General features: G+C 40.5%; 2 protein-coding genes across 2 annotated transcripts; one reads left to right on the forward strand and one right to left on the reverse strand.

The window, feature by feature from the left end:
• Nucleotides 1-1,253: 1,253 nt before the first annotated feature.
• On the reverse strand, nt 1,254-4,824 carry si:ch211-215c18.3 (uncharacterized). Its single transcript, XM_052047503.1, has 4 exons — nt 4,532-4,824; nt 4,064-4,193; nt 2,775-3,122; nt 1,254-2,664 (listed from the first exon to the last, which is right to left on the reverse strand). The coding sequence occupies exons 2-4, from the start codon at nt 4,149-4,151 to the stop codon at nt 2,564-2,566; spliced, it is 537 nt and encodes a 178-aa protein (XP_051903463.1). The 5' UTR covers nt 4,152-4,193; nt 4,532-4,824; the 3' UTR covers nt 1,254-2,563.
• Nucleotides 4,825-8,884: 4,060 nt separating this feature from the next.
• f11r.1 (F11 receptor, tandem duplicate 1) lies at nt 8,885-14,568 on the forward strand. Its single transcript, XM_052047500.1, has 9 exons — nt 8,885-9,349; nt 10,224-10,283; nt 11,260-11,376; nt 11,630-11,773; nt 12,178-12,380; nt 12,476-12,578; nt 12,808-12,915; nt 13,538-13,743; nt 13,835-14,568. The coding sequence occupies exons 1-8, from the start codon at nt 9,298-9,300 to the stop codon at nt 13,552-13,554; spliced, it is 804 nt and encodes a 267-aa protein (XP_051903460.1). The 5' UTR covers nt 8,885-9,297; the 3' UTR covers nt 13,555-13,743; nt 13,835-14,568.
• The last annotated feature ends 253 nt before the right edge of the window (nt 14,569-14,821 follow it).

A 14,821-nucleotide genomic window follows, 5' to 3' on the forward strand; every position in this document is an offset into this window, starting at 1 on the left:
ATCCAAGTATGATACAGATTCAGGTCAGACTCAAGTCACAGTCAAGACTCATTTTATGGTCACATAAACCTGACATACTGATAAGATAATGCAAGTAGCTGTCCTTAAATAACTTTGAAGACATAAAGGTTTTATCTGTAGTCTTTTATGTAACTCATGATCAGTTTCTGCTTGGCACGGAATATAAATTCTTATTGCTGGTACAATTACCTCAAATGGTTATCCGGAAAAAAGGTTAATAGTTCCAAGTGACAACAAGTAAGGTGAAAATTCGGTCATTGGCTTTTCACTGTAGAGCACCTAAAAAAATTGAATGCCAATCTGTTGCATCCTGACTTCCACGAAGGCCACACAATGTAGGCCTGGCCCAGCAGCAGCTTGTGTACAATTCATTCACCAATTCACCTGCTTGTGGATTTTGGGGGCAGTGAACTTATCCTATGGTAATTGCCCCCCAAAAATTCACCTACTCACTGTTGTTGCATTCAGGACAAAGCCAATGTATTGTAAAACAATTTTGCTTTGGCACCATCTGGTATTTGGTGCTCAGCCACAATATCGAACTGAGGGGTGAGGCTTCATTTAGTCATGCTGCAGCCTAGTGCAATAGTAAAATTACAATTACAAACCTTTTGGGATGGGCGTCAGTTAGTCACAGTTTTTGCTATTTGCGTCATGGGTGGGAGGCGATTCACCATTGTAAGATGAATTCACCATGATGTGATATAATTTGTACAATCAGTACACTTGGAAAGGTACAGTGTCTAACATAAAATGATATACACGGCGTGTTTCACATTTAGTAAGGCATACTGTACGCACATTTGTATAGTGTATTTTTATCGGCGTTACATCACGTGTTCTCACCGCACCCACAGTAAACGAAAGCGTAGTCCAGTACGTAAGTGCAGTACTTTTTTATCTTAATGCCATGACGCCAGCAAGCTTAGTGGTGGTTTTGCCACTCCTAAAATCCACAAGTAATTTCTAAGTAAGTTTTGAAATATTGCAATTAAATCCAGATTGTTTCTGCTCACGCTGCTGTCAAAACAGAACCGAGGACTATGAACGCTTTTCAGTATTTTCAGTATGGTATGACCTCAATAAAAATGGCTGAATTTAAACCGTCAGCTAAGAGCGCCCTCTTTGGGGCAAATAGTGGCAACACAGATCGAACAAAACTGCGGATCCAGCTTTCCTCTGACGCAGTGTGTGTTATATCGAAATGTATAAAGACAAAAACAACGTGCGCGTGTGGATTTACATATTTATTGCTGTAACTTTGTTACAGCAGTTAGTTCATACAGTATTTGGCAACACAGTATAAGGTAGTTAAATGAAAAAAAATATTTATTATCTTTAAAGTGCTCACGTGAAACAATACTCATAGCAGAGAACCCCCCTCCCCAAAAAAATAGCAACCATGTTTAAAAAGAATAATGTGATGAATCTTCGAGTGAATTTGAAACATACATTTTCAATTAAATTTTCAACTTGTGTACTTTTACATATTTTTTAAGAATAAGAACAGGGAGAGGACTCCCGATTTTAAACATCACAAGATTGTCAAAGTTTATTTCAGACATTCCATCCAACAATTACTTGTACTGCCTTTGTCTTGGACAAGTGGATACTTTACTCCGTTTAGGCTGTTGGGCATATTAGCATCCATACATTTCTCGAAATGTACTGTATTAATACTGGGAAAAACATCATATTTGCGTTGTAATGCAATTTAAGCGCTACTTGTTGTTAGTTAGTTGTGGTACTATATGAGTATATGACAGAGCCACAATGTCTGGTATAGTATTAAATAACAGCTTGGCAAAGGAACACTTCTAAAATAGTCAACATTTAAAATGAAAGGAAATATACCTTACTTTGAAAGGCAGCACGCCCTCACTTGAAAAGTGGAGATACATTTACTGCATGGACACTTAATTGGGTGCAGCTAAAAATCCAATGTGCTGTATCACAATTTCTGAATTTACGGTACAAAGATAATTTAGATCAAAAGCTATTGACGTATTTATTGATTTAACTATACGTCTATTATTTTGGTTTTAATTTGCAGCAGTGTCAAATTGCATCATTCTGAGAGGTATTTGTAACATTTCATAGATTTGCATTACGGGCATACCAGATAAAGTGACCAGTAAGTGTATATGCTGAAGGTTAATCGATTTGTATACCAGAGCAACATAAAACATGCAAAACATAAAGAATGGTATCTATCCACAAAGATGAATGTGACTCATTTATAAAAGCAAACCAAATCCTGACCACAAACAAAATGAATGTGGTCTTAAGATATCATATCGGATAATCATGTTCCCTGGAGCAAAACAAAACCCAAAACAAAACAAATTACTGATGTATCTGAAGCAAAAGTAAGATTTAAAACATGTGTCTGACTTAAAAAAAAAGTGCTTCTCTAAGGCTCCGGAGATGTATTTTTCTATCCTGTTGTGAAATATTCTCAATCAGGACCATCTTAAATTGATTCAACATTTAAGTGAGCCCCAAACCAGATCCATTGTACCATCAGGGGAAGTTCATGGATTCAGAAGACCCACTGCCATAGGAACTGCAACAGCACCGCTGACAAAAACCACGGTGCGGATTCAAACATCACGCTGATTGCTGAGCAGATTGGTAGATTCCCTGCCAAGAGAGTAGAAACTTGACATACAGTATATATATACTGTATATATACAGTACATATATATATATATATATTTTGGGGGGGGGGGTGAAACCAAAAGCTGACTCACGGTGATGCACAGCCATGCTGTTCTCTTTCCAGCTCGTGCCTTGGTAAACTCTGCATGTGTACGTGTAAGGCTTCTCATCGCCCATCGGCGCCCAGGTGAGGCGGCACAGGTTTGGGGCAAACAGGCTGACGTTGCTCCTCCTGCGGTCCTCCATGGACACATAGATGACAGTGTTGGGGTAGGTGCTGCCCACCAGCCTGCTATCCTGACGATACTCGCAGTAGGGGCCCGGGATCTCGTTGGAGTCTGGAAACTCACAGTCCACCCTGACGTTCCTCTCCAAGTAAGTCAGGCATGGAAACATCTGAGGCCCATGTGGAGGGAAAAGAAATGTGTGGAAGGAACTCACTGGAGAGACACAAACAGAAAAAAAAATCGTTTTATGTGAGCGGAATCTTGCATGCTGAAAATTACAGTCTTACGTAACAGTAATTTCCCAGCAGGACAAAGATCCCGAATGATCTTTCGGTCATTTAGCAGCGACTGAAACACTGACTCTCTTTTTGAGATCCATCACACACAGCGGGATCTTTGTCAGATGGCGCAAATACACTGTGCTGTACTCCTGCCCTGCGGCTATTTTATGGGGCGGTGGCCTCATACATGCTGTTGATGGTGCTGTAGTGAAAATGGGAAAGTGACCACTTCTGTTCTCTTTGACTTGTGTTTGCCCTGCATGTCGCTATTCAAAGACAAAATGGCAATTTTAATACAGTGCACTGTATTATTATTTTTTGTATGGCCACTCTCAGGAAAAAAAGGGTACTGTAGGGCTCCATTTTTGTTCTCTAAGGTACCATTTTTAAAGATGTACCCCGTAGGACTCACAATTGAACCCCTGGCTATAAATAAGTACTGTTTACAGTCAGCAAATGTACAAAAATGCACCTGATGGTCATCGGGACCATCTCTGTACTTTTTTGTTAGCGAATTGGAAGGGTACAAACAAGTGGTTGGTTTATGTGAATGCCCCTCTATGTAATGCAGTTTGAAGAACTAAACAATAAGAGGAGTAATCGAGAAGTAGCAATCTGGGATGGGAATGTTCTTGCACTCTGTACCCTTAAAATGAATTGACAGTTCTTGTTATATTTTTCGGTTACCAGGAAGCATGAGCGGCGCACAATATTGAACTTTCTCTGTCGTAAGGTCATGACTCGAAAAAGTAAATTTTTTGAAATTTGAAATTCTATCCTTCTATCGGATTGTAGTCATCTGCCACTACATGTTGGATTTCAGGAATTTTAAATAAGAGCATCTTGCTGGGTTAACAATTTAGATTGACTTACTGTGGGTTTGCTGTGTTATTATGATCCTGGAAAAGAGAAGGCATGTTGTGGTGACCAGATAAGGAGCCATTTGTTTGCAGTGAACCATACCGTCCAGCTCACATCAATAACCTTCACAGCAGATTTTCACCTGCAGAGTGAGATATGGGACCTCATGAGAGTTCTGCATGTACACTATGTCTGAATACAGCAGAGGCAAAAACAAAAACAACATGCAACATCATCGTGGCCTTGGAAACATCCCCTAGCTTCAAAAATAACGGGTCAATGTAGGCTGCAGATGTGACGACGCCCATGCAGTGACTTTGCACTGCAGCAAACTGCCCAGCTGCATACTCTCATGTCATCTTCAGTGCAGATTTAAACCCCCGCTTCACCCCCGTGCACTTCTGCAACCACCCAACGAACCAATGTCGGGATATTTCGCAGGATCTCAAAATGTCGAATTGCATGATTTAAGCGTCCTACCTGCTCGTTGGACACAATCCGGCGCTGCTTCCGATCTGCAGGGTAACAATCCAACGCACCCGCAGACGCGCACACGCACACGCGTTGGCCTCCTTGTACTCGCGTGGGCGAACGGACAATGATTTTCTAACTCTTATGTTTGTATTGATTTTATTTCTATGCATTTGAATTAATTTATGACGTCCCCCAGATCCCCCGCCCCTCACCCCCCAAAATAAAATGCAATTAAAAGAAATACTGTTAACTGAACACCCGTGCCGCAGTTCGACACCAGCTTCCCCTAGTGGATAGAGTCCAAAAGAGTGACGACAGTGTCGTCATCCTGACATCTAGTGTCAAGAGTTAGAATGCAGTCATTTACAACCCCATCTTTATTCATATAGCGCTTTTCACAACAGCTGCACTTTACACATTTAAAATAAAATAACAATAATACAACAGATAAGATAACGTCATAAAACACAAAAAATATATATTTGTTTTTTCGGACGGGACCATGTGCAATTGACATTAAGATACATTATACAGCTCTGGAAAAAAGAAGTGACCTAACACAGGACATTTTAATTTTTTTTTTTGTAATTTTAACCATGTTCTCTTCGTGGCAATACTTTAACATTTGTTCCACTTTTTGTTTGCGTTTTTCCACTCACCTATTGTAGTAGGTACCATATTATATGATTTGGAATACTTTTTATTGGTTTAAATGACAGGCTTTTATTTATTCAATAAATCATGTTTTTTTGTGCGGTGTGGGTAGGAGTGACATCAATTAACACGAGCAAAATTGCACAGTACATCGCAGAGCTGTTTTAATGAGCTGCTCGGATTTGTGTCTTTGAGAGGGCTGCAACACTGCTGCCAAATTCCTCAGAGACTACTTTGGCAAGGGAGGTGTTCAGCAAATGTCCTTGAAAAGATGGATGAGCAGTGTGTACAGGGTGTACCACAGAGGATACAATGCGTTTAGCATTAAGGGTAACGGCATCGATGTTTCAACAACAACCAGGCTGACAGTGACTCTTGCTTCAATGCAGATGTTACACCAAAAAAAAAAAAAAGTGACAACATTCATAGAATGTTGGGGCGTGGGGCGTGAATAATTCGTAACTGCACTTTTCTTTTGTTAATATGACACTTCGGTTTCTCAAAATCATTGAAAAGTCATTGCCTAAGAGATCAATAACAGCGCAGCAGAACAAGTGGATCAGAAAGAAACTCACTGTACCGTCGATAAAACTACTGAGGTACAGCACATTTCGACAAGAGGGGAAATATGACTTCCATTTTTGCCATGTCATTTCATATTTACGTTGAACAAGTAGAGCCAGATTGTGGGAGAAAACCTTCCATACAATGATAAACTGCACATTAAATTATGATTGAATGGCCTCAAGGACCTGCTGTACATTTCCAAACACTGAATGAGGACTGACGGTGTAGCCAGTGAAGTATGTCAGCCGATCAACTTCTGCCCTCTTGTTAAAAGGGGGTGTGAAAAAAAAATAAATCGAAAAAGCCTATGTAATGTTGATAAATGTCCCTTAACTGGAGTGGAGCAGCCTTTTCTGCCCCTCCCTCACGGCCCCCCCCCCTCCCTTACTCTCGCCTGTGTTTCTTCACGGAGCCGACCTCTACTGTAACAACCCCTGGCATCACTGCAGAGCGCTGAGGAGGGCAATAAAACTGCATCATACAAGGTGAGGATGATTCATACGCTATCGCTTGCACAATCTCGCATGGAGTAAATGTTGACTTTTATGACATAACAAATTGTACCGGATTGGACTTTTTTCATGCAAATAATGATCTGAATGAGTTTCTAATGTTTTCAAGTAAATATTTTCAACTACATTGCAGGCAAATTAATGTATGTACTAATTAGATATTTGTAAACCCCACTGATGATTTAAAAATTGTCCAATGATCAAAATGTGTAGGTGTGGTTTTGAAAAGGAATGCATCACTGTTGGCATTTATCCAGTGAACTTTCGAGTTCTTCACTGCACAGCATGAAGAGTAAGGCGACACTGCACCTGATTGTGGCACAGTTGGCCAAACGGAGTCAGGACCTTTGTGACAAAGTAGCATTATTCATGTTTTTGTAACAAAGCTCAGCTCATCGTCCCAGAGTGCAGTCAGCATTGCTGTACTCAATATGTATGTTAAAACATGGAAATGACACAATCGACATATGGGTGTGTGTACAATAATTTCAGTGTTTGTTTGTTTTTCCAGGAAGGCTGCAAGAATGTTCTTGCTTACTACAATTCTTTTGTTTGGTAAGGTCATTCATGACATATTTTCTAAACTGAGTGTGTTCCTGGTTGTATTCACAAATAATCTTTTTCTAAATGTGTGATTTGTCATTGTGAATATGTCTCTGCCTTCCAGGCTTTGCGTCAGCTCAGAAGGTGATTCAGTTATCTTACTGCTCGATAGAAGAGAACCACGTCAGGCTCGATTGCAAATATTCGCTTCCCGCTGAGTCACCCCAAGTATTTTGCAAGTACACACAAGGGGAAAGACTCTTGGACACCACCAACCCAGAGGAGGAGCAGCATGCCCCCTACAAGCACCGAGCAAAAGCCCGCATCTTCCCCGGCAACATCTGCCGGCTGCTGTTTAAAAACCTGCCAAATGGCAAGTCCAACTTCACCTGCAATATCAAACTGGGCGACTCAGTGTCAGCATCCAAAACCTCAGTGGTGGAGAAAAGTAAATTACCACGATTGTGAATATCCCGTTTGAACTATTGTGAGTGGCGGCCACTAAAAACTCTTCTTCGTTCCTATTGCAGAGCTTCTCCTCCCCTGTTCTGCCTTGAGTGTCCTGTTACAAAGCTGCAGTGGCCTGCTGTTGACCTTGATGACACTTCCCATGCTGCTCGCTCTTCACTGGCTGTGAACATGGCGCCCAAACTGCTGCACCTGATCATCCGGTGGCTGTTAGTGGACTCTCAAGGCTGTGTGTTGAGCTGAATGCACACACGGTTTCCAGCATATCTAGGCTTAATGTGCAAAAGTACAACTGCATTTACCGTATCCTCAGCTGAGTTCAAACACGATCTCAGGAATATAGAAGTGAAATGTGATATATTCTGTAGTAGTGCCACTTAGATGGATCATTATAGTGATTCTGTTCTATACAATGAGTGATTCGTAGCTCAGGAGTGACAGAATTAGCTTTCCCCAGCTGGGTGATGCAAGACATCTGCCCATTTCTGCCAAATAATAATCAGTCCAATAATATAAAGCAATACTGGCTTTGAATGCATGCATGAGGTTATCTAGATAAATCAATATACGCTGTAGATGACTCTATTTATAAAACATTTGTGGTAAAGCAAAGGATGTTTACAATTAAATGGCTGACAGTATAGCTGCTATGTGAAGCACAATGATGAAAGTGCTATTGCATGAAACCTGCCTTGTTTGGATTTATGGTATACTGAAAGTGAAAAGAACCGAAGCCAATTACAGCTGGAGTTAGAGACAAAAGCAGTGGTTCATCAGTCAAGCAAAACACAGATGGTTGTCTGACAGTTAATAAGCTACCGGTAGTTGTTTATCCAGAACGTTTCAAGCGTTATTGTGAGTATCAGGCGTGTCGGTGTTTATGGATTATTATTTTTTTAATCATCACCTTCAGCCTATTACAATATTTTATTTGTGTCCATTGTGTACCATATTAAAAGGTTATTGTAACCTTAATTGTCCTCACTTCCATAATCATAAGTGTTTTCTAGTACCGTCGTTTTACTTATGTTGTTTCTCTTACATACAATACTGATGTATAGTCTTTCCCAGATTAAATTTTTCTACATGCCTGATGAAAAAGTTCTCCACTTTTAGTCTAAAAATGTCAGAGAAATAGACCTTTGGAGATGCATAATTTATTAGTCAAACTTTTCAGCGAGTTGACACATTGTGGGAGTATATAGACAAAGGTTGGGTGACTGGCTGCAGCCCGCTGGGGCACACCATTAGTGACCACACCCACCCACCATTTTTTTCCCAGAAATCTGTGATAAAAAAATCATTATATGTTCCCTACGGATAAAAAAAGCCAAACAATAAAAATGAAAACATAAAAGTTAATTATGTGCCCTGGCACCCAGGACATTTTGAAGGGGCCAGGGGGGGGAGTGCCCCCGCAGTCCCCCTTTAGCTCCGCCAGTGATAGATAGATAGTCCCCCTAATTTGTAGCAAATATATTTTACTATTGATTAGGCGAACTTCGACAGTTGCAGCACACCTGAGGACGATCCATGATTATTAATCACCTCAACGCGGTTAGTTTCACTCTCTAGTATGACGTATCCAACTCTAAAAACAAACGAGTCCTTGCTGACTCATCCTAAGGATGAACGCCTTGAAGCTGAACTAGTATCCAGAAGAATGTATCTAAAGCCAACTCCTCGCTCCCCTTAAGGTTGACCAAAACTTGCAACAACCCACGCATTTGCTTATTCTAGGCATTCACCTGGTGCTGACTTGTTGTCGAACCTGTTGTTCAACTCGCCCCGTCGTCGCTTCCCACCTGATCAAATCTCTTACCGGAAGTGTGGGACGCACTTGTCACCTGAACCCACGACCGGGCAGGTTATTCAAGCCGTCGTCCTTATCAGACAAACTACACGATACCAAATTAGCAAGTATTGGCTGTTTTTGTTCAAGTGGATAAACGTTTTGGAGCCATATTTCGGTGGGTTTTCAGACGACGGAGACGCAGTGAAACACACCGCGGAGAGAACAGCGCAAATATGTTTTTCGCATGGTTGGTTTCGGCGCTCTTGTTCGCGTTCGCAGTTACAGGTGAGTTACAAAAGTAACTTGTCAACGTGACTTTCGTCTTTTAATAGTGGAAATATTTATGTGATTGTCATCCTGAAGTATCTTCACGAATTAATTACAATTCTTTAAAAACATCAACGTATTCAACGTTGAGGCAATTCACAAAATGGAGGCCTGCCTATTTCTTCTCAGGTGTGTTGAGGAAGTTAACAATACCCACTGGTAGTAGTCTACATATGGGACTCATTCTTTGTGGGATTAAATTATTTTACCATCTCAAACTTGAAATTGGCTGTGAATTCCGAAAATGTGAGTAATAGTTTCGTCACAACATTAAGGACGTCTGTGCCAAGTAAAGAGAGTTTTACGTGAATTCATGAACAGCGTTGAACGATCCCGTAAGCCATAAAGTAGTTATTAATTTACAAAATGTATTACTGTATTGTGATGAAGTGCTGAGTCCAGTAATTGTCCTGTAGCGAGATAAACTAAAGAAAATCAATTAGAAACTGCTCTCTGTATGATGCAGTGCAGTTTTAAGTCACTACTATACTCATACCTAAAGTATTAAATTAATGGCTTCATGTTTCTGATTTAACAACTCATTCCCTTTCTCCAATGCACACTGATTTTTCTAATTTCCACTGTTCCACTGCTATGTGTGTGTGTGTGTGTGTGTGTGTGTGTGTGAGATTGTCGCTTTTACAAGGTTATAATTTGACATCACACATTACCATGCCTTAAAGACATAGCTTGAGGGTCTACTGTAAATTACTATCCCAGCGGATAGCGGGGTTCACTCTATTTCTGTTGCTTTGTATATAAGGTTTATTCTCATCTCAGTCATAATATCACTAACATCATTAACCCATATATTTTGTATTTTTCTCAACAGTTGAAAGTAGCTTTTCAGTGACCACTTCTAATGCAAATGTGCAAGTAAAAGAAAATGAAGGTGAGTCTTTGTTTCCATTTTATTTTTTTAACACAGTAGTCTAAATAAAGAATGGACCGTGTTATGTGTTTATACCAGTGACGTCTGTTTTTCGAACAACGGGCAGTGCTTTAGATGGTGTTGCTTGATTGTAATGATTTTTTTGGGTTTTTGTTTTCGTGATGTATCTATATATATATATTGCGCGTCGTCCCGCACGCGGTCTGTCCTTCCATCTGTCCCTTTTCAAAACGTACCTACTTCACCGCGCCGCTGCGCGCCGCCACTGCGCCGCTCAGGCAGTGGCTCACTACGATCGCGCGGGCATCTTAGCGAAAAAATGTTGTCTACCCACAAGCATTGCAATAAAATTGTTAGTTATTTAGTAGAGCATCTCTTTATTTTCGCGATAAGCAATGAAGATGAACAAAAAGTTGAACCAAGCAACAACACTTTTGTGGGCCGAAGGCCCACCTTACCAGCCTTCCGCAGGAACTAGCTGATGAGCCGCCCGGAGAACCAACTAGTTCTTTATAAACACTTCTGGGGTATTGCTATTTTGGTAGCAATTCCCTTTTATGTGTATGTTAGATTTATTTATGTTTCCTGTTGGCCCTCTCTCCAGGTGCACAACAGAGTCAGCCCCTTCCTTGTTGTTCCTTGTTCCTTCTTTGGGGATGTAGCTGGCTATGCGATTTAAAAATTTTTTTTGGGGGGGGGGTGATAAGTTGTGATTGCGCTCTGCCAGTCAACAAGTGGCTGCACGTTTAGATATTATTGTTGTTGTTGTTGTTGTCTACAGCGGTGAAGCTTTCCAATCTAAAACGTGACATGACCTGACATCATTTTGGCCTTCTGTTGTTTTTTTTTGGTAAAGATCTGTAGGTTGTTATATTTACTCAGTTGCAAGGTTTTTGTCTATAAAAGACTTTATTATGAATTATTCATGTTTGTTCACATCTTTTATTTTAATTGCTTGTGCTTTCTACTATTGCAGGGGTTGACCTTACATGCTCTTACTCGGCGGACTTTGGTTCAAATGCCAGGGTGGAGTGGAAATTCAAAGACCTCACAGGGTCACAGAAGTATATCTATTATAACGGGAAACTCACAAGTAAGTTATTTGATACAAAATCTCTCCAAGGTCACTGTACTGGATATAGTTGATACATGTACATATTAGTTATGCTTTGTTGTAGCTGTCAGTTTCCCCAAAACACAGTTGTACTGTATCTTCAACTTTCCCACTCACCTCTGACGCCATCAGGAATCCACCACCGTTAATAAGTAACAAAGAAGCATGCTACAAGGCAAGCTGGCAGTGGTATACATTGTGTGTTGTGGTTAATGGGCAACTTTTCTCACAGCCCCGTATTCCAACCGTGTGACGATGTTTGGCAGCAATCTGAGATTCAGCAAAGTGACCCGTGTGGATAACGGAGTGTATGACTGTGAGGTGTCTGGTGTCAATAGCCAGTTTGGGGAGGCCAGAGTGAAGCTCACAGTTCTTGGTAATTATTTTCATGGGCATTTTTCCCCTCTCTGTTTTAGAGTTGGTGAAAAGACATTGTTTGAAGTTGTATTATATTTTGCCACAAAATTGTCCAAATGTTGCCCTAAACTTGTTTAGAGCAATATGAGACCCGGTAAGCACAACTAATTTGTGTTTGCCAACTAGTGGTGAAGGATGATATTACAACTTAAAATTACAGTTGTGCATATTCAGTTATTTATTTATTTATATATTTTTACATTTGAGATGTATTCTTCCCCCTTTTCTCTATTTTAAAAATAGATTTGGAGGTTTCCCTCTGATTTTTGTCTCTATGTATATCCTATTTTTCATATATTTTTGGGGTACACCACCACGTTGCAGTGCGTGAGTGAAGTTAAAAAAAAACATTATTTCCCACAGTGCCTCCGTCACCACCCTTGTGCAGGATCCCCACTTCAGTGACAACTGGCAAGAAGGTCATCCTGTCCTGCCACGATAAAGATGGTTCCCCTCCACCTCAATACAAGTGGTACCGAGACAACGTACTTCTGCCACCTGAACCCAGCAAGATTTCCGGCTTCCAGAATAGTACCTACATGCTGAACTCTGCAAATGGCAACTTGGTGAGCTACAGCACTCTGCGCTCTTGACCAACTTTACTGCCAGCACCTCATTTTCAGATAGAACTTTTTTACAACCAAGCCATATGTCTTCTCAGGAGTTTTCCTATGTCAGAAAGACGGATACAGCTCAGTACACCTGTGAGGCGTTCAACATTGCTGGTCCTCCACAGCGCTGTCGAGCTGTGAAAATGGAAGTCCGTAAGTGAACTATAATAATACCATTAAAACCGACCTTGTACACGTCTGCTCGTTAAGCCTTATTTTTGTATAAATTAAGTTATAAATTATGATGCAAGTAGGATCACTTCACACACACTGGACTGCTTTTGTATTCGTTCATGTGCTGTTGGGTGAATACGATAATTTGTTATGTTAATTCAGTGAGAGAACCTCAAAATGACTTTCGACTCCAATCCTATTGTTTAAGGTGACATTAACACCGGAGGCATTGTTGCTGGGGTAATCGTGGCTCTGCTGTTGCTCGTCCTGCTCGCTCTGGGAATTTGGTATGCTCACAAGAAGGGATACCTGCCCCGTGAGTATACACCCATACATTCTTTTGCTTGTTAGACTGTATAGCACATCACGGTCTTCTTCCGTGTTTGCAATAATTGTGTAATCACAAATAGAACATAGCACCATGTACACTCACATTAATTGAATTATAATTAATAAGGGGCGGCCCGGTAGTCCAGTGGTTAGCACGTCGGCTTCACAGTGCAGAGGTACCGGGTTCGATTCCGGCTCCGGCCTCCCTGTGTGGAGTTTGCATGTTCTCCCCGGGCCTGCGTGGGTTTTCTCCGGGTACTCCGGTTTCCTCCCACATTCCAAAAATATGCATGGCAGGCTGATTGAACACTCTGAATTGTCCCTAGGTGTGAATGTGAGCGTGGATGGTTGTTCGTCTCTGTGTGCCCTGCGATTGGTTGGCAACCGATTCAGGGTGTCCCCCGCCTACTGCCCGGAGACAGCTGGGATAGGCTCCAGCACCCCCCCGCGACCCTAGTGAGGATCAAGCGGTTAGGAAGATGAATGAATGAATGAATGAATGAATGAATGAATGAATGAATGAATAATTAATAAGAGTAGTTTGTGTCACCAAAATGTTGTAATTGACCAACGGCTGACTTGATGTCCTTCTTTTCTTATTATTACAGGAATGAATGAAAGGTAAGAGTATTTTCCCATTTTACATTAGGCACAATAGATTACATTTGGTCATTCATTCCCACAGTATCTACATTGCTGTGTACGTTTTCCCCACAAGAGCTAAAATGGTTTTGTTTCTTAAATGTCTTGTAGCAAGCAAAAAACCAATGTGGTCTACCAGCCGCCTTCTGTGTATGGTGGTGAAGATGATGATGTAAGTGTAACACTGTCTGGCTTTTTCCACTACTCCTCATGTGTTCTATAAATGCCAGCAAATGTTGATCCATGTTTTTTTCCCCCCATAGAGCGAGTTTAAGCAAAAGTCATCCTTTGTGGTATAGTCTACAAGAAACAGTCTTGGCTGGTTTTAATGTTTGCCTTAACTGTTTGTACATGTCATCCTTGTGCTTTTTTTTTTTTTTACATTTTATGATCCAAAGATTCCTCTCAAACGTGTTTTTTTTTTTTACAAGCCTGCTGTAAATATCGTATTTTCATTTGTGCTGTTGTTAAAATACTGGCTTTGGGTGTGACTGACTTTTTGTAATATTTTACATTAACATTGCATTGAAAATACTGTACATTTTCTTCCAGAAACGAACTTGTTACATTTGTTCTCAAATTCTGTTTGTCTATGACTTCAGTTCGAGAACTATATTGGTTAAAATAATCCAAACAGGGTAGCTGTACTGTATTTTTCCTGAACAGTGATTGAGCTTCATATGAAAAGCACAGCAATAGAGTTTGAGAGAGGTGTGTATTGTAACACTTTTTAACATATTAAACACCATTTTGTATAGTCTCATCACAGCTATGACTTCTTGAAGATAAATTTAACTTTCTGGTAGTTAATCCTCCAACAATGTTGCACTTACAGGGTTGATATGGGCAGATGTTGGCACAGCAGTATGAATTAATACAATATCTGATTTGAATATCTATTTGTGCAACCTTGTAACGTTTCGGCAGAGTTGGTGAGAATTTGAAGCTGATGAATTAATCGATGTAGCTTTTCAGTAAATAAATGTTTTAAAATGTGTGTTTGTCTGCTGATATGTCAACACAACTCTCTCTCCACACACAGTAGCATATTTTGAGGGTCTTTCAATGCACTTTTAAAACAATACATACACAATTGAACACGTTCTGTATCAAATACTGAGAGCAAAATCAATGTAAAACAGTAAAGACAATGAAGTAATTTCTGGTCCTAAAAGTATCGATCAGAAACGGATTAATGGAATTATTATTACCGTTCGTTCGGGTAACGTCACATATCTATGTATGAGAGC

Source organism: Hippocampus zosterae, chromosome 16, assembly GCF_025434085.1.
Source record: "Hippocampus zosterae strain Florida chromosome 16, ASM2543408v3, whole genome shotgun sequence".
NCBI classification, from domain to species: domain Eukaryota; kingdom Metazoa; phylum Chordata; class Actinopteri; order Syngnathiformes; family Syngnathidae; genus Hippocampus; species Hippocampus zosterae.